The sequence below is a fragment of the Sinohyriopsis cumingii genome, chromosome 11 (assembly GCF_028554795.1).
Source record: "Sinohyriopsis cumingii isolate HCF-2022 chromosome 11, ASM2855479v2, whole genome shotgun sequence".
Classification (NCBI taxonomy): domain Eukaryota; kingdom Metazoa; phylum Mollusca; class Bivalvia; order Unionida; family Unionidae; genus Sinohyriopsis; species Sinohyriopsis cumingii.
In genome coordinates, this window is record NC_142971.1 from 23,278,858 (window position 1) to 23,303,791 (window position 24,934).

The 24,934-nt window shown below is 35.0% G+C and overlaps 1 protein-coding gene across 1 annotated transcript in view; it reads right to left on the minus strand.

Moving 5' to 3' along the window:
- Window positions 1-24,934, minus strand: part of LOC149787772 (uncharacterized) — a 77,465-nt gene that overhangs the window by 22,634 nt on the left and 29,897 nt on the right. Inside the window, exon 5 of the mRNA XM_089973969.1 lies at window positions 628-752. Coding sequence (XP_089830095.1) covers window positions 628-752 — 125 coding nt within the window. The remainder of the gene's footprint in view (window positions 1-627; window positions 753-24,934) is intronic.

Consider the following 24,934-nt stretch of genomic DNA (forward strand, 5'->3'; position numbering starts at 1 on the left):
TAATAAATCTAGAGTCTGGGTACCAATAATAAATCTAGAGTCTGGGTACCAATAATAAATCTAGAGTCTGGGTACTAATAATAAATCTATAATCTGGTTACTGATAATGAATCTATAATCTGGGTACCAATAATAAATCTATAATCTGGGTGCTAATAATAAATCTAGAGTCTGGGTACCAATGATAAATCTAGAGTCTGGGTACCAATAATAAATCTAGAGTCTGGGTACCAATAATAAATCTAGAGTCTGGGTACCAATAATAAATCTAGAGTCTGGGTACTAATAATAAATCTAGAGTCTGGGTACCAATAATAAATCTAGAGTCTGGGTACCAATAACAAATCTAGAGTCTGGGTACCAATAATAAACCTAGAATCTGATGCTACTAATAAATGTATAAACAACATGGGTTCTAATAATAAATATGGTACCAATAATAAATCTACAGTCAGGGTACTAACGATAACATATTTGTATTGTAAATTTTAAGTCCTTGCTGACTTCTCTACTGCACTTCTAAAGAATTTATATTTCTCATTGTATCTTTATTATTCTTAATTTTCATTGTTAGCGCCAATTACGAAAGTAAGGCAACTTAATAGAAAGGCAGACTGTATTACTTACCGATACAGATGCGACAGAGGACCCATTCAAAGATTTACAAAGAATGGCACAGTCTGAACCAGATGTTGGGCCATTTAACTGTAAAGTCACGTTCATTGCTGTGGACGGCCAACACCCCTCATATCCTGCCAATAACGACATGAAAATTGCATAAAATGGACTCATACATACATGAACGAACATAATTAAATACTCCGCACGTATGTATGTATGTATATATATGTATGTATGTATGTATGTATGTATGTATGTATGTATGTATGATTGAATGTTCTTTGATCATAACCGTGTGACATATTTTAAACGCGAATTTTGTCAGACTGGGTGGCAATATATAATTGGGTGCATGATAATAGGCAACCTTTAGTAGTGTGTATAAGTATGATAGTATGATAGTAACGGTTTTGTGTTATCAACTGATCTAGGTTAAACCCTTCAACTCCATTTGGTCCTCATATTTACTAGCACATGCCCAAAACTAATTTTTATATACAGGTGCCCTTGAATGAGGAAAGTAAAACGTGGTAGATAACTTGTACATAGATCTGTAATCAACAAAAACCGCTATTTTCCTGCTACCATATACACGGTCCACAAGGGCCACGCCATGGTTCAAGACCACAGCAAGTACATTTATTATTCTCATCAATGCTCGCGTGAGCGCAATCTTTGGAAATGAGTATACCCACACAATCTTTATACATGATTTAGATTTTAGTGCAGCATGCTAAGAGACCGCTCAATATTTACATAGAGAGACTGTGATATTTCTTTGTATGGTGGGACTAGATTTTGTATAATGATGTATGAAATTCTGTTTGCGCGTGCCAGTAAATTCTCAGAGGAAAAATAGACTTAATCAAGAAAAGTATTTTTTTGCGTCCCAATATTTAAAAGCGAAATTACGATTTTTTTGTACTTATACAAGAGCCAGCAAAATCGATACTTTCCATTGTAAAAAGTACTCATTGTTGTGTCTGGTGAAGGGCTAGCAAATATTTTGGAGACCTAACATTATTATTCCAAGACAATGTATACTTACCATTAAAAGAGACCATACATGAATTATTTCGTAAACTTAAGAAACGATTAAAGCACTATTTCGATTAAATGTTACATGCAGATTTATCAACGATGTTCTGAAGATGTAAGATTTTTCAATTACGTATCCGGAACTTCGTCATACATTAATAGACTGAGGAATTATCTTGGAATCATAACAATGTAAAATTGGCACAGAATACAATGAAAGGTGTAAAGTCATTATTTGACGCAGTTCAAGAAAACATCAAACCGTTCAATATTGCATATTACCATAAATGATGACATGGCACTGTTATAAAGAAAAGTTAACAGTACAACAAATAAAACATATAGAAATATCCCGCAATAAAATCTGACATACTTGCGTTATTAGGACTCGTGGCCAAACTGTGTTGAGGATGAACAAAACCGCCGACGCATCGCAACCACTATCGCCGTTGAGGTGGTTGAGTATGTTCATCAAAGAACCCAAATAACTGAGTTTCAGTGACGAAAACGGACTCGTGTCAGATGCGTTAAACACTTAATCTAAACCTCTCCAAACATATTTTCCGCGGATCGAGTTACATATCAACGCCAAAGCATGCTCAGCTGCGATCGGTAATACATGTGGAAAATAATAACAATGAATTCATTATATGAGCTCTCAGATCCGACTTACATCTCGCGAGAGAAAACACAAATCATCTGCAGATATACCAGTAGTATCGGAAAGAACTTATTTTTCGTGATATAGAATTTCCGGTGCAGATTATTAAGGCCATTATAAAGATGTTTGCAAGAACTTAACCCCAGTGTCGCTGTTAATGTGTCCTCCTGGAACAGAGGCGTTCGTGCGCTTGTACTATCCCCACATGTACAAAGTAAACATTCGCATGGGCGGTCCCATAATGATCTTTTGTTGCAGAGGGAATTGTTCAGCGTTGCGATTTCATTACGTATGGGCAAAGAATCTTTTCCAGTTGCTTAACCGACACAGACAGCATAAAGAAAGAATGTTTCCATGGAGACGTTGCCTGCATTTTTTTATCACGCAACAGCTGCTTGACTAACTTGACTTTACTGAGGCAGAATAAGCGGAAAGATGCAACGTACAATAATGCCAGAACCTGGCTAATGTTTTGAAATTCACTGTGCAATTTATGATTAAAATTCCGTATGTTGTTTACACTTATTTTCAATGTTGGAACATTTCAGCTACCCAGAAATTAAGTCGAAGACAACATAGGCAGCTAAACAAGTCCAAATGCGGGTTTTGATACACTGTAGTCAGTTGTGATGGGATGACTTCGCCAACAATGGTGTATCATGTATCTCGACTGAGGTGTTTCTTTTAGGATACATAGCACGGTATCTGATAACAGTTCTACTCGTCCCGCTTGCAAGGCTATGAATAATGATGTTATTCACAAGTTTTCTATGCAAACTCAGTGCTGGTTTTATGATGGCCCATTTGACATCGACAGTAAAGGGCAAAGCTCTTCTACTGGAAGCTCTGAAGTTCACGATCACTGTCACATTACTGGCACGTTTATATGAGCCGCATACAACGCATGCAATCTGCAACTTTAAATTTATCCAAACAAAACACGAATGCCACTATCAGAGCATGTTTGGTAACACTTGGCGCCAGAGACGAATTGCAGGCACTAAATGTGTGGACTCATTTTATTATCACAGAGACTATCAAGACTTTGTATCTGCGAACAGTTGTGTTTCTGCTTGCGGATGTCATTGAAAAGCTTCATGATACAGACATGTGTACATACAATCTTGATAACGCGTACTAGTTTTCGTTACCGAATATGGCCTATAAGGCGCTGCTGCCAAAAACCAAGGTGGAGATGTAACTGCTTACAGATATTGATCAACGTCTGTTTATTAAACGTGGTATGCGTGCGATATATCTTTGGCGAGCCGCCGATACGCTAAAGATAAAAGTCGAAAAGTGGACGGATATGACCCCGCTTTTCCAAATAGTTAAATTGTGTATGGTGACCTCAATATCTTGTATGATTAGGCGCTGATGCGGCCCATGCCTGATGGCGGATTTGTGGGTAACATGATAACAGCGACATCTCGTACTTTTATGAGGTTGACCCTGAGTATCAAGAAAAAATCCACTACCATCCCGATGACTAGCCACTATTGCCAGAAACAATGACTCCACCCAAGTCGTGGTTGCCTCTGTATCAATGCCAAATTATTGAGTAGTTGGTTCGTCCCTATATAGAAAGCACCAAGCGTGTTCCGAACCTGAGCCCTAAGAACAACTACGTAATGGTCACCGCAGCCCCCACAAACGTAAACGTATTTGCTCCACACTGAACATAAATCCCAGAGATTACGTGTTTTTATGCGGCATCGCGCACAGTATGAAGTGACATTCAACATGGCAACAAAAAGAGAAAACATTCTGCCTTTACAATCATTGACTTCTCAGGGTATGCAAATCCCAGAACATCAAAGCACGGTGACTTGCTTCCAAACTCAGTTGGCGGGTCGAATATTGACTAGGCTGGATCAATAACCCAACTTTGTTTTAATCTAATTTTGAGATAATTAATGGACGATCAGCCGTGTTATGGTGTACTCGATGACTTTACAGTATCGCGTCAGTCGTCACCAAGATGCAAATCATCCACCATTGATTTCTGTTCCAGAGTCGGTGAAGCTCCTACGATTAACGACCCTGATCCAAGTCAGGATTCTCTTGTTGTGTACGACAATTTGATTCTTGAACGCCACGCCAACCACACGAAATATTTACCCAGGTCAACACAAAAACACGAAAGTGATTCATGTGATACAACGATAGGTACACGTTCATAAAATAATCCGAGATAACTTCAACATGTTGATAATATTTCGTGGCATCGATACCCACGGTCTCGCAAAATTTCAGTTGACTTGGTGTGCTACAGATCTCTCTGAGATGACTTTCCTAACATGTTTTTGGAGGTCACCCAGAACCAGCATAGTTTCTACATGTATTGACTGGTCTCAGATCTACCTCCGAAAAAGTATCGCGCTGGTCTGGACGCATAAATTTAGCAACTGTAATATACATATACAGCGACGAAATCCACCAGTAATGACATAGCTGAGTCTATTGACCAACATCATTTAGCCAGGCTATGGGCGCAATCACGTAAAATCTATGTTGCAGTCGCGTCAATACGTCAGGGACCGCGTGCGATGCCAAAGAACAATTGACGAAGGCCGCGAAAATTACCACCGAGATAATGGGAACAGAAAGGAAATTGTGCCGACTTTAACACTGTCCAAACAGAGCCGATTACGGACACGCAAAAAGAATTATAATTTTGAACAAATGCCATCAGAGTCAATAAAAATACATATAATATGTGATTAAGAAGGCTTTAAAGATATCGCCAAAGATGCTGTAGTATTTGCCAGTGATTTTCTCACTAACCAGAAACGTTATGTAATGGGACACTATAAGAAGTCTGCAAGTAAAGCACATAGAACTTAAACAAAGTGGATCTTGCCCATCCTGGAACAAATTTAACTTTGAAGTTGAAAAATATAAACATCGCCATGGCATACTAACAAAGTAAGGTGATGGCATCAGTAAAGTGCAACTTTTGCCTGTTGTTGATTGTATGACTACAGACGCGCAACATGCAAATAACTTGTGGACATGTTGAAAACACTTCTAATTTTGGTCCAGGGCACTAGAAATCAGTTGCTGTTGTTGTTGTTGTTGTGGGGTTTAACGCCATTTTTCAGCACACGATAGGCTATACATGGTGGCCAGTATTAATGGTGGAGGAAGAACCCGGAAAACCCCGGAAAGAACCACTGACCCACGAGAAGCTTCTGGCAAGCTTTTTCACATGCCCATATTGGCTGAATCTTAGACTCAAACCGCCGCAGACAGAGGTGAGATGGCAGTGATCCGTAACGAAGAGCGCTTTAGACCACTCGGCTAGAAATCAGTAATAAGGCAGCATCAATTTGCTCGCCCTTGCTTGTTGAAGCACTAACTCATTCAAGACTTCAGTGTTGTATATTAAGACACTGATGATGAATTGATCAGGAGCTTCCATGAAACATTTTATATTTTATGCAAAATCTATGTCGCGAAGCAACGTGTTGTTGTAAATACAAGCCGGAGCGGCACTGCAATGATTACAGTCCCATCAGCATCATCAGAATTTTATGTGACTTTGTCCACTGCGCGCATATCACAGTTGGCCAAATATATGATCACATCTGTTTGGTGTGTTTTCCGTGAATCCGTTGTTTCGTTTTCAATGGTTGATGATGTAGTCTGTCAAAAATCGATCAGTGAAGGAATTATACATAGGATTTTGTAAAAGACCAACAAAGACTCTACCAATTTCATACGCGAACATAAACCCACACCCACATCTGTCATCTTGATTAATTCTGCACCATAACGGTTCACATCAGAAAGTCATCAACAAGAACAATTTTAGGTCGGCCTGAATATATTAATGAAATTAAGGAGGACAAACAAACCTTACGAGCAGGACCTGGATGGTCCGGATATCACATCACGCCAGAGACTGTCAAGATTACCTCAACGATTCAGATCAAATATGACACGTGATCTATCAGCGACATTCTCTAAAACGGAGCTTCTGCAAGAGTAGTTGTTCAGTATTAGATACTGTTTGCATTTTAACCAACTGTGGGACCTGGTGATTTCATGTAAATTACTCACGCACCTCCCGTTTGTCTTCCTTACCAGAATCACCGGTTGACATATTTTGGATTTACCCTCATGTACTAGGCAGGGCACATCATACATCACCACGAGTAAACCTTTACAATACAACTATACATTAGAGGTCGACCTGGTATTGAACACAAAGTCAATCTTTAGTGGATGTGTGATATCAGTGCATGTTATTAAAACAAAAAATACCGTTTACATGACATTTCGTGGAACTGGTCAGGGGTTGTTTTCAGGAGTACCAAATGTGTTTATAGCTTTGTCATCGCTGCACGAATTCTTAAAGAAGTTGCAATGGGAGTCGCTAAAAGCGTTAAAACTGCTGCTGCGGGACGGCTGAAATATGAGATTGCGAGTGGTTCAATCGATTCGAGATCGACTTCGGCGATGAATGTCTCTAGCACCGCGGGTAAAACAAAGTTGATTACACCCCCAATAACAGAAAGAATGCCAGCGCCGGCTAGTAAAACTACCAATGAAGCTGCTCAACAAAGACTGACCGATTATCTGACTGCAAATGCAACAATGGGAGGCGGATTATGTGTGGACCTGGCCAGGACGCAAATGACAATGTCATCAGTAGAGGAAACCGATCGTGTATGTAATGAATAACCAAGAGCAAAATTTGAAGAACTATTTGATCCATTGACATGAAAGCGAATGTGAAGATAGATAGAAGAAAACAGATTTACAGTACTATTCAAACCCGGCAAATTATCGTAATCATCTGCGATGAATAGACTTACAAATGTGCATGACACGTCGCTGCATTTTCTCCCATGTTTAATTTAATTGAAAGGTTACACAAAACTACAATGCTGATTACCACGGCGATGCCCATGTTAGATTTGTTGCAAATGGTATTTTTACGGAGTTTAGCAGCGCACATTATTTTATAGATGGAATCAAAACAAATCCGAGCAACTTTGACTTTGGCACGATGATTTTTGGACTTTATAGATGCAACGACAGCCATACAAGATCAGTAGGTCTGTCTATGATGCCTTTTAAAGGATGGATTGGATGCTTCAGATTTTAACTAGTATGCTCTTGGAAACGTCGGATAAAGGGAAACGATATACCAACATCCGTTGTACATGGTAACAATGAACATTGCAACCTTTGATTCGCACAGTGTCTAGAGCAACTTCAATGAAACTCATTGTCGCTTTCGTGTGCAATTCCTGCATACCACCGACAATACTGCAGTTTGGCGTTAAGGAGGTGTTAATGGCAAAGTTGTGGTGTTGAAATTTGCATTTTGGATGCTTGTGACAGTCGCATCGGTGTCTGCAGAAACATGTTTGCTGTCGTTCAAGAGTTCTGAAGACGCATCACCGATATCGTTTCACACGCTTGTCAAAGACTTTTATGAAAGCAACGGTCAGCAGTTATCACGGCATATAACTACCGTACATGGTATCAGCGTACCAAAATGTGTGTTCGTCGTGTTTCAAACTCTAATTCAGGCGCCCAGGGGACAAGCTTAATAAAATGATATTCGACCGGCTGGGAGCATCTGAAGTTTCTTTGCAACTAAGCGATGACCAAGAACCCGCCTAAGAAATTTCACTAGATCTCACAAATAGCCATGATGCGAATACATATCACCAGCATTGGTCGTTCATGGACATAGCTCAAAACGTTGACACAGGCCTGCAGATTTCACAGATTTACTTTCGTGCGTTGTACTGGATTAATTACTTTTCGTTGAAACACCTGGACTTGTAATTCAATCTATGGTCGACCTGCACTTTGATGCACGGGTGGAATATTATCATTCCTCTCGGCCATTTCAGAAGTGTTACCAGTTGAGAGTCCTGCCGGAACCGCGATGGCTTTGATAAAGGTCGTCGGGGTAAAAATCCACATTGCGTCTCGTGAATGAATAAAAATTAAAAAGGTCTTCGACTAACCGGGACGTCTTGCAGAATACCCTCGGGCGCAGATTTTCGAGCTTTCGGTACGATTCACAAAAGGCTGCGCCTTTAACCAATATTTACTTAATTGACATGGTAAAGTCATTTAAACATATCCGCGGTGTCTTTATGCCGGATGAGCAAAAGGTTCCCAGGGTATAACCCTCAAGAAGTGGGAAACCGGCATCGTTATCCTCTATTAATCAACTGGACATGGAAGTCTCTGGGTTGCATAGATGCTAAAGCATCGTGGACATCTACTGTGATCTCATTCGTGGCTTGCACCACCACTATTATTTAACCAAGGAGGTGGACAATAACCGCTGTTTTGTTCGATTCTACCGATGCAAGCGCGGTTGGATTGGCTAATATGTGGACATCTTGTTAGTGAAGGGTTGCGTGTTATCAAACGTCCATCAACATCGCAAACGTTAATTGATTTTACATTGTTACTTGAAATGTATGCTTATTAGTATATACGATGCCTTTTGTTAACATTTACGGATGTTACTCAGCCCGACGCGACACTAATATTGATCTGGGCAGGTTTGAAATCACTCAGGGATATATATTCAAAATAGGCAATTGGTTATAAGTGCGTGAGCGTTTTGCATTTGATCCTGGCATTTATATTTCGCGATCACATTATTAATAAAAGATCTATGATAGACACTCGATGTTACCGACGTAAGAAAATAATCTAAGCGAAACAACAACTGCGAGGTGAAATCACCAAGAGAACCACACTGCTCATATAATACAAGTACATATATAACTTTGTCGATAAAATTTGTGGAATCCTTGCTCCGCGACCATTGTAGGTCTGCGTGTTGCTGGAATTACAGCAACAACAACAGTCGTAGCCATGCTAATCGAAATTGTTTTTGGAGGTGTATCGATAGTAACCTGCTGTGACTGGCGGTGTTGATAAAACAATTTTGATTTGATTACTTTCACGAACACATGTTTATTCGGAAATTCTTGCGGCAGCACGATGTAGTCTCATTACGATTAATAAGCTCTTTCTATGGTTACTGAAGACAAAACAATTATCTCGTGTAAATCAAGTAGCTAACTGTTATTCAGAAGATTTTGCTTCTCAAAATCATTTACGTGTCCAGTGGGTAAAATCGACACGCTAGCAGATTTTTGCTGTTATTGCGAAAAGTCTTCTTTTCATAAATGTAAACAACGACAACAATTCCACTGCATGAACAAAGACTGAATTGGTTCCTTTGCCACTGGCAGCGTTTCGACTGTGTTGCCGTTGTCACTGTCTAGATTTATAAAGGGTGTAGTAATTTTATTTCCAAAATTTAACAATTGTTTCTCTCTAAAATTAATAACACAAACCTAGTTTTTCGCTAGTTGATTTTCATCATAAAATCTTTCACGCTAGCGTCAGAATTATCTCGTATTGCCCCATGACGCATAGATTCGCGCGTGACGATTAAGATAAACGTAGTAAAATCAATGGGTTAAGAAAGAGTTGGTCTATCTCATCTACCGATATCGAGTTGTAATACTGCTGGCCATGCAGTACAACGTGTAGAGTAGAAAGAGTGCAAGAAAACACGCTGAGCACAAGGCCGCTTGTAGAGCGCATTTATCTCGAAGGAGGTCTGATTTCTAATCCAAAACTCGATCAAGATAAAGACAAATTGTTTGGTACACTTTGCATAAATTATCTCTGAATTTTAAAACAAGTGGAATAAAACTTTAAGTTTCCAGAATGGAGTACCTCTATTACCTTTATGCTTTCTCTCCAAGAATCTCTCATTAAAATCATCAATATAAGCGACATATTGCGGAGGTACATGATGATGGTCTGCATGAAAAGGTAATTTCAAACTAGAAATGAAAATGAGATCTCAAATTTAAAATGCTTGTGTGGGCATTTACCAGATGGAACACTTCTTTTTCGGTGTTGTTATCAAGTAAGTGGTTTGAGTGCTTGAGGAATGTAATAGAGGTCTCCTGATCAACTCTCGTGGAGAATAATGTTTTCTTGGTCCTTACTTTTTTAATATGTCGCTTACGTCTGGTAGTTTAAAGGTGTTGCTGGCTGGGTATTTATTTTTATATATAAACCACTAATGGTATATTTCATTTTCTGGCATTTTGATACGTACACAAACATATAGTAATATAGTAGCAATATTAGTTTTGCTTCATTTTTCCATAATGTGTGGCCATATCATAAACTGATAAGTGATCTCAGCGAAAGTAGCAGAGCTAAAACAGGTGATACTCATCAGAGTGCCACTAGTGGAGCTAAGGGACTTTAACTGAGCACGATTTCTCATCAAAACTTGCTTTGGTCCTTACCAAATGTTTTCTTCTTTAGAAGTAAATTTAGTTGTGTTAACACACACACACACACACACACACACACATAATTGTTATTTCATACACAACTGGTGTTTGCTGTGAAGTACTTCCACGTTTGATTTTATTAATGTTCAATTAAATCTTTCAATAACCACAACTTTACATATATTATTAATGTAGTATATTTCAATATTGTTTTCATGCAACTAGTTTTTGAATATTTTATTTGAAAAAATAATGACTCTGGTCAACCCATACTTGCCCATAGTTCCTCCGCCTGTGACTTTTTTTTAAAAAGACTATTGGTTATATTAATTCCAGTTAATGCATGACATGGCATGCTTCACGCGTATTTACTAAATGTATCAATAACGTTTAGTAAATATTTATATCCTTCTTCCATTTATTAAATGCCTTCATATTAACAGAATCTATTTTTGTAGTTAGTACACGGCGTTGAGCGAAGCTGTTTATGATTGTTTTGTATAAATGATCAGCTAATGGTGTAGTCAATTCGGCATATTCAAACGCCTTTTCCGTTTTTTATATGCATTTCCCTGCTCCCAATTTATGTTTGGTTTCGATTACGGTATAGTTGTAAGAGGTTCTATCTTTTTATAAATGGGTGTATTGTCAACAGTAAAAGCCATTTCCATAACGTTTTTAATACCTTTGACACGAGTAATATTCATCCTTTACCAAAAGGGCAAAGAATCGATGTGCCAACTGAACTAGCAACCAACGGACAAGTAAAACCAGCGTGTTTATTTTGTGTTGATTGTTTCTGTGAATAAATATACCGATTTATTTTAATTTTATGTTCATACTACGTTTTATTTACTTTTGTGTCAACCTCAGTTTATCACCTCCATGTAATTGAACCGGGTCACGCCAACTTGCCACTTGCTGAAGTGCCTTTTTGTGTTTGAAGACTCGGGCAATTCGTCTATTTGATGTTGTGATAAACTGAATAAAAATTCAATGTATGACATCTTATATTTAATATGTTATATTAAATACAATTTTGTGTTAATTCCTACCTTGTTTGTCCCTAATACCTGACCCAACTCTAGCTTTCTGGGTTGATCCTTTTATCGCCAGAACAGCAGTTGTAATCCAAAGTTTGGTAACATGTCCCTAATCTGGATCATATCTTTGACACAAGTCAATTTCTTAATGGTGAAATAGCAAGAATACAACTCCTTTTTGTTAGTTGGTGTTGTGTTATCTTGTATACAAAATCATACTGGATTTTATTGCTGTAAGAAATTTAGAAAATTGTCATTTACTCATAACTATTTTGTATACGTACCACCATATAACCGTCTTCTTTTTAATGTTATACCTGTTTGTGGATACTTTAGCATAATCTTGAACATTAATAATTTTTGATACTGAGTTAAGTAAAATTTAAATCTGTTACTTTAATTATTATGTTATATATTATCATTACATAATAATAGTCATCTTGCCATTAATTGTATTCAATGTTATATTATAGTGACTCAGCACAACGCAAACTACGTCATGCGCTCTACAAACACCACCTAATTGAAATTATTCTCCACGTTGCCATATAACTTCAGTATCAGGTTGACAATTTATCAAATGTTTACTATGATGAGATACATAGACTTGGAAAACTCTATCCAACTTTTGGAAATAAAGTTTTGAAATGGAAGCTGCATTGTCAGTATTACTATAGTTAATTATTGTATCCAGCAAGATCTTATATACTAGAGTCATTAATGTCGACCGATGTATAATTACATGTTTCCGCTATTTCCACACATTGAACTTAACTGATACGTACAAATATTTGTCTAACGTTGGCATCATCACAAGTCATGCTATTTTCTAATTGTATGTCATTCCTGTAAAAAGATTAAAAAAACAACGAAAACATGTTATGGTCATTGCAAGGATACATTTGTAATTCCTCTCCATGTATTTAAAAAAAAAAGTGATCATTATATTGCTCACTTTCTGCTTTCATATTTTAAATATAATTTTCTGTTAAACCCTGAGGCAAATAAACTTTCTAAATCCATCTTTCGTATCACACTTTCCAAGTACTAAAATGAGCACCTTGTGGTTTCCTCGCTATGAACTATATTTTGTATGCACCATGTAAACATTTTAATGTGAACGTACACTGAGTCTAGTTTTTCAATTATACGCCGTAGTATCATTTGCTTTTAAACAATGTCGCATTTTGAACAAACAAAAAAGACATTGATATCACTTGTTTGTTGGTTTTTTTTGTTTGTTTTTGTTTTGGGGGTTATTTTATGCAACATATATGAGCTCATCGATGTTAGTATTTTGAGAGATTTTTTAAAAGTAAAGACATGATAGCGCAGTTAGTCTTTGTCTTACATCCTTTTGCCATTATAATCGTTTTTATTTGTCCATTCATCGTTATCAGCAACTTCGTATTTTGTTGAGCTTTATTTACCCAAATACGATATATCTGTCACGGAATTCTCCTCTTTCATTAAAAAATATATTTCTGTAAAACAAAATTAGTATTTGCATTAACATTATTTACCCATATATGCATTAGAGAAAAAGCATATTGCGGTATATCCCGAACTACCAAACGGACTATCTGGCCACTATTTACTCTTATTACCAAGTCAATAGAAGATAATATGTTAGTAGGTCGTATTCCTTCATCATTTTAAAGAATTTTGACGATTGCCAAATTTACCAATAATTTTCAATCACACCTCTAATATCAGAGCAAACAATATGTCTAACTTTGTCCTTGTCAATAGAATTATCCACTTTACCTGTCAGTGGACCAAGACGTCTCTCGTAACAAATAAATATAATCTCATTTCTGTACTTGTTTATCAAGTCTTTCGAATAGGTCATATAACAAAAAACTTGTTATGAGAGTGTATCGAATTTATTACCATAATAAGTTCTTGGAAATTAGATTATATTGACATTCTGGAGGTATTTCGGGTTAGGTTGTATCGAGTTTCGTTCAGTTATTTAGTTCGTAAGTGCTTTCTATTCAATGACATTTTCTAATATCTGGATAATTTTAGCTGCCTTTGTCTATCCATATTTCTTTATTATATCTAGAAATATTTCGATATATATATATATATATATATATATATATATATATATATATATATATATATATATATATATATATATATATATATATATATATATATATATATATATACATATATATATACATATATATATACATATATATATATATATATATATATATATATATATATATATATATATATATATATATATATATATATATATATATATATATATATATATATATATATATATAAAGAGAGAGAGAGAGAGATACAAATATACAAATAAACATCAAACAAACAGAACAGACTATGCCATATCTGGATTGTGCAGGAGAATACTTGATAATACTGATGAAATTTTTATAAATACGATACAAATAGCATTTTCATACAGGTTTTAGAATTATATATATATATATATATATATATATATATATATATATATATATATATATATATATATATATATATATATATATATATATATATATATATTCTCTGTACAGTGTGAACCATATTAATATATTAATATTATTACATAATCGACCAAAGACAAGAACAATATATAAATATTTTAAGAGCGTTGATTTCAAGTAAATTATGATCTAGTCTACAATATACGAAACTATCACAAAATTAAACCAAACGTTATTATATGTTAATGAAAAATTAAAACTATATGATACAGCGTTAGCGAATATGCGGCCGACGCTGAGAAGGCGTTAGCAAAACAAGCAGGCACTGCTGAAAATAAAAGAAGAAGCGAGATTGAAAGGGATGACTGAAAAATAGTCGGCTACGTTAAGTAAATTTATGGAAAAAATCATAAAAGGGTTAAAAACATTTAAACAAACAGCCAAGGAACCTCGACAAAGCAAACGAGACTGTGAAAACAGACGAAACGACCATCAAAGGCATGCAGGCTAGTGGCTGTTACGGAATTAATTATCATCTTTTGAATTTATAATACAAATTTTATTTAAGACGTTTGCGATTACGAAGTTCTGTTTTTCATCCTTTAATTCATTGGTAAGTATTATTGTAAAAGTATACGTATATTCCATAGTTAGAGCTCCATTCAAGACAAGGTAGATCTAAGGTGAAATCATCAACAAAGCAGGTCAGGAATGGCACGCGAGTATTGAATGTGGGTCGCGTCCATAAGCGTTGAAATTCAAAGTGCAATTGCTCTATCACTCACGCTCTAGTATTTGATTAGCTCAATGAGATTGGAAAGTCAGAACATAACTATTTGGTTTGAGACTGTTTGAGTTATGTTTAAATAATAGAATTCAATACAGTGAATCAGATTTGCTTATTTGAAACGCAAAATGACACTATCTAATGTTTATTTTTTCACTTATACACAGCGTTAGTAAGAGTCAGAGAGGGATTTGTGATTTACATGTTGTTGGACATAGCAGAGCAGATAAACTTTGATTTAAACAGGCAGTACTTTGAGGACTTGAATATCCAATTTCATCGGATGATGTGAAACTTTCGAGGACTTCAGTGATATTCTTCGTTCACGAGATTACATTGAAGTAAAACATCCGGATTAATAATTCTGTTGAATTTAATGTTACCATGGTAACACATAACCACTATACAAGTTTCGTTACGACTACATCAGAACAGTTTCCGGATTAGTGACAAATTAAATGTGTGTTATTAGGATTATTAGGAATACGTTATAGGAATTTAAACATTGCAAGTTATTTTTAATTCTTTTTCTTTGTTTCATTTTAAAATTTACTTAAATATGTTTATATTTTTGAATCTTTAACTGCTTGTTGGGTTTTACTTGACCTTTTGTTTCTTAAGTTCAAATCCCTATACGTAACATAGCTAAGGTAGTTAGGCGGACAGTTAAAGCTAGGAATTATAAAGTTAATATATTTGAAAAGGTTATTTCAGGACCTACTCCTAAATTTAATCTCAAACAAAAATTCTCAGCTACACTGCTATATGTGTGCATGCTGTATGTTTGATGTATTCAAGAACGATTATGATTAGAGTGACCCGTGCAATATTTTAAGATACATTAAACGACATATTGCAGACATTTTTAGGAATATATTGTATAAAACAATGTGACACACACACACACACACACACACACACACACACACACACACACACACACATATATATATATATATATATATATATATATATATATATATATATATATATATATATATATATATATATATATATATATATATATATATATATATATATATATATACAACAACCCTTTTTAATTAAAAGAGCTTTTGAACAGGACATGCATGCATAATTCACTATTAACGATACTATTAAACTTTTAATAGATTAAAGAGATAATAGTTTGCTTACATTATGTTCAAAATGTAAACATACAGCTGAGACATATATAACACAAGACTTTGGCTGGAGATTTAAAATAACTAGGCATATAAAAAAGTGTGTGAAAATATAAGCCTATTAGAAGAAACGTCCCATTCGACTTCCCGAAGATTTAGAATTGAACACGGGATGTACCAACATTAAGAATGATGATACAAGCTGCTTTGAATGGTCTACATTAGCAATTGTAATAATGCTGGTCTACATTAGCCTGTTGTAATAATGCTGGTCTACATTAGCCTGTTGTAATAATGCTGGTCTACATTAGACTGTTGTAATAATGTTGGTCTACATTAGACTGTTGTAATAATGCTGGTCTACATTAGCCTGTTTTAATAATCCTGGTCGACATTAGCCTGTTGTAATAATGCTGGTCTACATTAGCCTGTTGTAATAATGCTGGTCTACATTAGCAGTTGTAATAATGCTGGTCTACATTAGCCTGTTTTAATATTGCTGGTCAACATTAGCCTGTTTTAATATTGCTGGTCTACATTAGCCTGTTGTAATAATGCTGGTCTACATTAGCCTGTTGTAATAATGCTGGTCTACATTAGCAGTTGTAATAATGCTGGTCTACATTAGCCTGTTGTAATAATGCTGGTCTACATTAGCAGTCTACTCTACATTAGCAATTGTAATAATGCTGGTCTACATTAGCCTGTTGTAATAATGCTGGTCTACATTAGCCTGTTGTAATAATGCTGGTCTACATTAGCCTGTTGTAATAATGCTGGTCTACATTAGCCTGTTTTAATAATCCTGGTCTACATTAGCCTGTTGTAATAATGCTGCAAATTCTGTTAAGTGCACAGCTAAACATAAAGATCATATTGGGAAATTAAACTTTGAAACCTTGAAATTTCCTGTTTCATTAAAACGTGTTCATAAATTTGTTAAGGAAGATGACATGTTAATATACTGATAAAGATAAATTTAAATTGTTAACTAAAAACAGTATGTAGCCATGTGATTGTGTTCGTAGTTTTCAAAAAGTCCGAAGAGACTAAACAACTGTGACTTTTACTCATTGTTAACTAAATCAGGAATAGGAAATGAGGAACAATAACATAAAATAAAGAAAATAATAAAAGTTAAATTGGAATTATTAAAATATATTGATACGCATATATTTATAGAAAAGGGCCTTAGATGTGGTAAGTCAATCTACCTTCTACTTGTTGGTGATCATAATAACTGATAAAGCTAGTGGGTTTCAGTTTTAAAAAAAAACATACACTAAAGTCAATAATCCATTAGTTAGTAATTATGATAAAAACAACTCACATAGTTGGATTATATTTGTATGGCTGGTCAATGACGAAATATCTACTTGTTTCTATATTTCAATGGATATCCCAAGATAAATTGGCTGATAATATTCCTGACGATTATATAAAGAGGTTCAGATTATTCCGACCATCTGCTTAATTCTAATAATGGTTATCCATTAGCACCAGAAAAAGTAAATATTACAGAAGAAATCAATGGGGAACTGAAGGAAAGGGCTAATATTGAATTAGTCAGGCCTACATAAATAAAATAAAAAAAGAGAAGCGCCCGATCAGGCAATCCTTTGAGCAAAATATTTATTTGGAAATTAATAACCATTCATAGATTTGAGCAAAATATTTATTTGGAAATTAATAACCATTCATAGATTTGAGCAAAATATTTATTTGGAAATTAATAACCATTCATAGATTTGAGCAAAATATTTATTTGGAAATTAATAACCATTCATAGATTTGAGCAAAATATTTATTTGGAAATTAATAACCATTCATAGATTTGAGCAAAATATTTATTTGGAAATTAATAACCATTCATAGATTTGAGCAAAATATTTATTTGGAAATTAATAACCATTCATAGATTTAAAAAGCAAAGTTAATGTTGAACAGGACAATATTCTCTGGCAGTTACTATTAGATTTTTCTAAGTTACTGATGTATGGATATCATTATAATCATTTTCAAAATATACAGGTGGTAAAACCTTGGATTATTATATACAAATTCTGAAACTCTTTAATTAAATTTAAAACAAATGATATACACAAGGACATGAAAAGGAATCATATAGTGTAATATATCTGCGATTACCCAATACGCTTCATATAATATGTCTAATAAAAATGTTGCAGATGACTTAAAGATGAATGAAATTGAACATTAATAAAAAAAAATTGTTTGATTACATTACGAAGTAAAATGTACTTTCTAATGGTCGAGGATAACAAATTAATGAAGCTAGGTAGAAAACATTTCAGTTATTATAAAGCAATGAAATCGAACCCGCGACCTCCTGCATCCAAGGCGGACACTTTACTCACTTAGGCCACGTGAGTGGTAATTAAGTACTATATGAAGGCATTTCTAAAATATATGTAACATATCATTATAAAACACTATAATTATATCATTTCGATGCTAACCGGATATCCTTTCAAACACTAAAGGTGGCACTCTACTGATATTATGAACTTGAGAGAGAGAGAGAGAGAGAGAGAGAGAGAGAGAGAGAGGGATGTAAAGCGAAGTTGTCTGCATTTACAACACGCACAATGGAGAGAATGTTGTCATAAGGCTATGTTACTTTCGTGTACTGTGACTGATATTTCTTTGGATTTAGTACTTGTGGAAACTGTACGTGCTCTAAACACACATCAAATCAAAATATCTTCGATCATGTGCTCGAAAAATCAGCCCGAATTAGTCTAAATTACATTATATATAGCAGTTATTAAAACAGGGAAAACGAACGTTTCAAGACTATAAAATACCAACTTCTGAAAGAGTAATGAACAAATTATCAAATATATAAAATGTAAAAAAAAATATAATCAGCTCTTGTTATCTTACAATTTACCTCTACAGTAAGGCCAAGCTGTTTATTCTAGAACCCAAATCACACCCATCAATGATAACCAAAATAAAAGGGAATAAATAGTTCCTTGCATAATGCCTAAAATATACAATGTGTTATTCTAAATAGCCAGCATAACCAGTTAGGAAAAGCGAGAAAATTCTTTTTCTTTAAAAATCGAACCCTATCCAACATACGAAACTGTAGAGCTCCACCATAATCATATCATATCAGATATCCTTTAAAACACTATAATCATATCATTTTAGAGGATAATTGAGATAACATGCAAACTAATAGTATTAGCAATCCTAGTGTCAGTTTCAAATAGTTATAAAAAGCATAATTTTAGAGCTCTGGAATATTTTAAATTTTAATGAAATCGCTATTTCTTTTTAGAGTAAAACATGATACCTGTATTAATTAGAGACCATATGATACTTAAATCTATCATTTTAGACCATGTAATACATAAATGAACTATTTTAGACTGTATCATACATGGTATATCATTTTAGACATAAATGTATCATTTTAGACCATATCATACATAAATGCTTCATTTTAGACGATATCATACATAAATGTATCATTTTAAACCATATCATACATAAATGTATCATTTTAGACCATATCATACATAAATGTATCATTTTTAACAATATGATACATGAATGTATAATTTTAGATCATATCATACATGAATGCATCATTTTAGACCATATCATACATAAATGTATCATTTTAGACCATATCATACATAAATGTATCATTTTAGACCATATCATACATAAATGTATCATTTTAAACCAGGTCATATATAAATATATAAACGTATATTTTCAGAAGTTAACCAGATAGCCTTTAAAACACCATAAACATATTATTCAAGACATAAACCATATTCAGAATAAATGTTCTTAAGATATTTTTCATAAATATCTCAAATACAGAAAATAATGTCTTTCAGTCCCTCTAAAGCGCTTAAAACCCTGATAATTTAAGAGTTGACCTAGACCTTCCAGTATATATATATATATATATATATATATATATATATATATATATATATATATATATATATATATATATATATATATATATATATAATATGGATTTATAAAACGGGGGAATGCCGGGACAGTTTACATGGAATCATACGACTACATTATCTATGATGGTTACGCTCAACATGACATTTTTTTCTAATCCATAATGTACGACCATTTAAAGTAGTATTTTGTCTTTGAAACAATTTACCGTCATCAGCGGAAATATCGACTTTTTCAAGTTTTCCAATTAATTATACCACGTTTCTTTTCCATGTACATTCTTGCAAGCACTGGAACAGTGCTTATTAACATTTATTTGTAATAATAGTGGATGAAATTACGAAGGAAAATAGGATCAATTACAAATGCAATAAATCAAAAGTATAAATCACGTTGAGTCGAACCCGTAAAGTGCATTGAATGGTATCGATTAAAAGATATATCGAGCAGAAAACGAATATTTCAGATAATTCCGCGTTTATTTCTTGCACTATGTGAAAGCCACGAGAACTCAAAGTCCACTCTACGCAACATTACATATAATGGTGTTGATCCAAAAACGCAGTCTTCGGGGCATCTGGTAAGTGTGACTGACACAGCTGTAGCACAGAAAATAGAATCCCTCCATAATAACCTCTTTCCCGCTCTTCACATATCGCATGAAGTTGTTAATTAGTTTTTCGTGTAAGCTATTATTCGAACCTGAAATTTTATTGGATTTTTATACATTGGCCTTTATTTTAAACGTATCACACAAGATTCAAAGAAAAACAAATTATATTTGAATTATGTTTCAGCTATCTGATGTTGTAGTTGTAGCATGAATGGCGTGTTAAAAAATAATGTCTGCTACAAAGAGGCACGAGTAGTCAGAAGTCATGCACACTTGTACCGTATCTAACCATGTATAAAGCCATTCTAACCGAGGACAGTATAAGGAGTGCACACTTGTACCGTATCTAACCATGTATTAAGCCATTGTAACCGAAGACAGTATAAGGGGTGGACAGGTTAGGATATGTTTTCGTTATGATTTCAAATGAACGGTGTGGACCCTGCTCTGCCCTGCCAGAGCTTTTGGCCAGGGCAGATCGTGTTCGTTGTTGATCTCAACTGGATTTATAACACATACATATAAATACGGTAAATTAAAGGCTTGACAAGGTCTGTGGACACATAAGCTGCACTAAAGTGTCCTTTAGTTTAAACATTATATAGAATGACACCAAAATAGAATCACACCAAAATAATCAAACATATTAAAAATATATAATGCGTCACAATTATGACTTAAGCTAGTGCAGCGAGTCACAGCACCTATCATGTAGTTCTTACATTTCAGCGCCCTAACCCACACGGCCATGCGATAATCCAACCCCATCCACTACCCACCCTCATTCCAAAAGGATGGAACATTGTCGAATATAAGGACTTTGCGCATGAGAACTAGGCGATATATGCCGCTACTCTCCGCGCCAATTAGAATCTTGCTTGGAATACAGTGAAGCTCTCTTACCTGTTTCATCATATTCGTCTCGTAAACTAGTTTCATATAACCATGTATCTATCTATCTACCTGTCCGTCTGTCTGTCTATATGTCTTTCTATCTATCTATCTATCCGTCTGTCCGTCTGTCTGTCTATCTATCTATCTATCTATCTATCTATCTATCTATCTATCTATCTATCTATCTATCTGTGCCGCTACTCTCCGCGCCAATTAGAATCTTGCTTGGAATACAGTGAAGCTCTCTTACCTGTTTCATCATATTCGTCTCGTAAACTTGTTTCATATAACCATGTATCTATCTATCTGTCTGTCTATCTATCTATCTGTCTGTCTGTCTTTCTGTCGGTCTGTCTGTCTGTCTATCTGTCTATCTATCTATCTGTCTGTCTGTCTATCTATCTATATATCTATCTAATTTATATTATATATGCACAGTACATTGCTAAATATAAATCTCATGGGATTGTGCATATTTATAGGTTACTGCATTTGTATGGGAAAATATTTTTTGGATGGAATACTGCACGACCTTGGGAGTGCAGTATATCCATCCGACAAAACGAATTCATATTTTCCCATACAAATGCAGTAACCTTTTTATTATATGCTCATTTTTTAAATTCTACCTAAGGCTTAATTATATAAACAAAATACACTACGAGAAACAACGTAAATGAATGTATGCCGTATTCCAAACTAAATACACAAGCGCATATTTATCATTACGCAACAATATTATTACTGCGCACATAACTTCGTTCAGATAAGTTTGAACTAAGTCGCGCGCTCGACATAACTTTCGAAAGAAAATGGCGTGTCTTGTTAAAACTGAAATTTGTAGTCATATTGTGAATGAATGTGCATTGCAACAACTTTTACATTTGACTGGAATGAATAGCTTTTGGTATTTGTTTTGATTCTATGAAATTTCATGATTATGGACTGGATTTGTATATGAAAATGCCACATGAAATGCATGGGATTGAATAAGCTATGGGAGAAGCGTGTTGATATCTGCAAATGTTTTTTTCTGTGTCTGTCATTGAATATTTGAAATCATAATGTGGGAAAAATATGAAGTCTTTCAATTGCAATTATCAAAAAGGCGCTATGGAATTTAATGCTTATTTCATTTTGAGTGCAGTATGGAGGATGTAATTGCACTTGTCATCGAAATTACAGTACAATTTCGAAATGTGTAATCAAGATTGAGAACCTATGACATGGCTCATGTAATTCGGATTTGCAGAACTAAAAAGGTACATTTTTAATAAATTCAGGAAGTAAAACTGTAAGTATATTTTTTGCCATTCTTATCATCAGCTAAAGAAGACTGTGTAAGACTTGTCACTTGTATGTTATTTATAAGGACATTTTCTTGCGTCTGTTGTATACTGTAGCTAGCCTAAATCCGAAACATTGTATCAACGTGGAATGTACCAAAGCAGCTGGTATGTGGCAGTCCACGAAATATCTGTTTTAGTTCATTCAGAAACAAATTTAAAGAACCACAACGTAAAGCGACTCTTACGCGAGTGTACACGATTGTTTACAAATCAAAAGTGCTGGCGTCTGCGTCCAGAGTTTGTTTACAATAGAAAGTAGTTCCTTTATGCACGTGAATGCTATATGTGTATTGGCGCGCGGGTTCAATATCGGGTAATACTGCACGATTCTGACAATGTAAAGTTAACGAGGAACAAAAATGAGCGTATAATAAAGCTGAATATCAATTTCCGCTTGTCTAGCGAGTAAATTCTCGAATACCTCGAGTCCTTAATTTAATCCTGGTTCCATTCTTTCTGGGAGGATGGGCACATGGTTGAATTGATTAGGGCGCTGGTGCATGAGAGCGATGCGATTGGCGCTATTACTTGCGGTACGAGTTCGATTCCTACTTTGGACGAATTATAACTCTCTAACATGTTTAATAATGTTAGCATCGTTCTCTATGTATCTATTCATATATGCATTTTACTGAGAGTGTTCCTTTTCTTCTCAGAGGCGTTTACCGATATTAAAAGATTATGACGTATATAGGATTAGATCTATATAATTATTTTATTGAAATGGTTTGTATTATTCTGTTTTCCTATAAATTTTCCTTGTCAGACTGAGTCTTCAGGATTATGTCTACAATACTCAAGCTGTCACATGTCGTTACTTACCAACTTTTTCTCAGTTCCTTGTTTAAATATGGCAGAGTCAATATTTTATATTTTTCCTCTTAGCTGGCCCAATCGGAATATCGCTTGGCCATTTCCGTCAGGTCGTAAAACACAACCCCACGGGAATGGACGCGTGATATTCAGATCGTCTGCTGAGCTTGACACAAAGGCGGAAAAAGAGGGCATTACCCACAGTTTGGTTAATCTTTCATTCCATTAGAAGTAAATAATGCAGGGGACGGCCTGTGTCATTATCGAAGAAAGAGGGGAAATATTATTTCATTTATTCGATTTTTATCAGCATGCTTCGCAGGAGACATTTAGATTAAGTAATACATAAATTCAGAGATAATTGTATTTTGCTGTCGAAATCATATGCCGCGCAGGTAAATCACCAGGTGTATCGACATTTTCTTCAGTCCCATTTGTCATACAATACATTATTTACTAGTTCAGTATTGCCCGATTGAGGACAGACTTAACCGGCATTTTTTCACATTACAGCGGCAGAGATTAGACAGCAAATATGTTCACCAAACTTGTGCCAAACAATACGTATAAATTACATAGACGGCAATCTGTATTATTTCTATCAGGTATGTACAGTAACGTACTAAAGGATATCACCGGTAGACAATTAAGGCCCAAAGGGTTTTGGAGCCCCAAGACCTTCTACGCCCGTGGTTTTGGCGCCCCAAGACCTCTGGCGGCAGGAGCAACCGCCCTGTCCGCTGCCCCCCCCCCCCCCAACGTTAGTACGCTACTGGGTATGCCTCAGACCATACGTACCGAGAACAGCGTAGACCCAGATCTGGTTTCTTGATTGAATTTATCTTAATCAACATTTACAGTTCCGTCTCGAGTTTTAGATCTTGTTTTCGTTTCATTTTGCCTTTTTCTCCCTTATCCTTGATTTGGTTTCCATTACTCAGCGACGAAAACTGAAGCGGAAACACGTGATACAGGCTAGAAAAGTAACATGGTACCTTTTCTCGAGTTTCTGAGTTCTATTTAAAACATAATTCTGGTCTTGAGGACGTTAAAGCAGTGTATGATAACAAAGTAAACCAAATATTTTCACCTATCATAAACATGACTTTGGCCCGAACATTAAAATTATTGATTGAAAATTGTGTTTCTTTCTATATCGTCTTGCCAAATAGTCACCACAACCATACGTTGCAAGACCCTTCCTGTACAAGTAAATTCATCATTCGT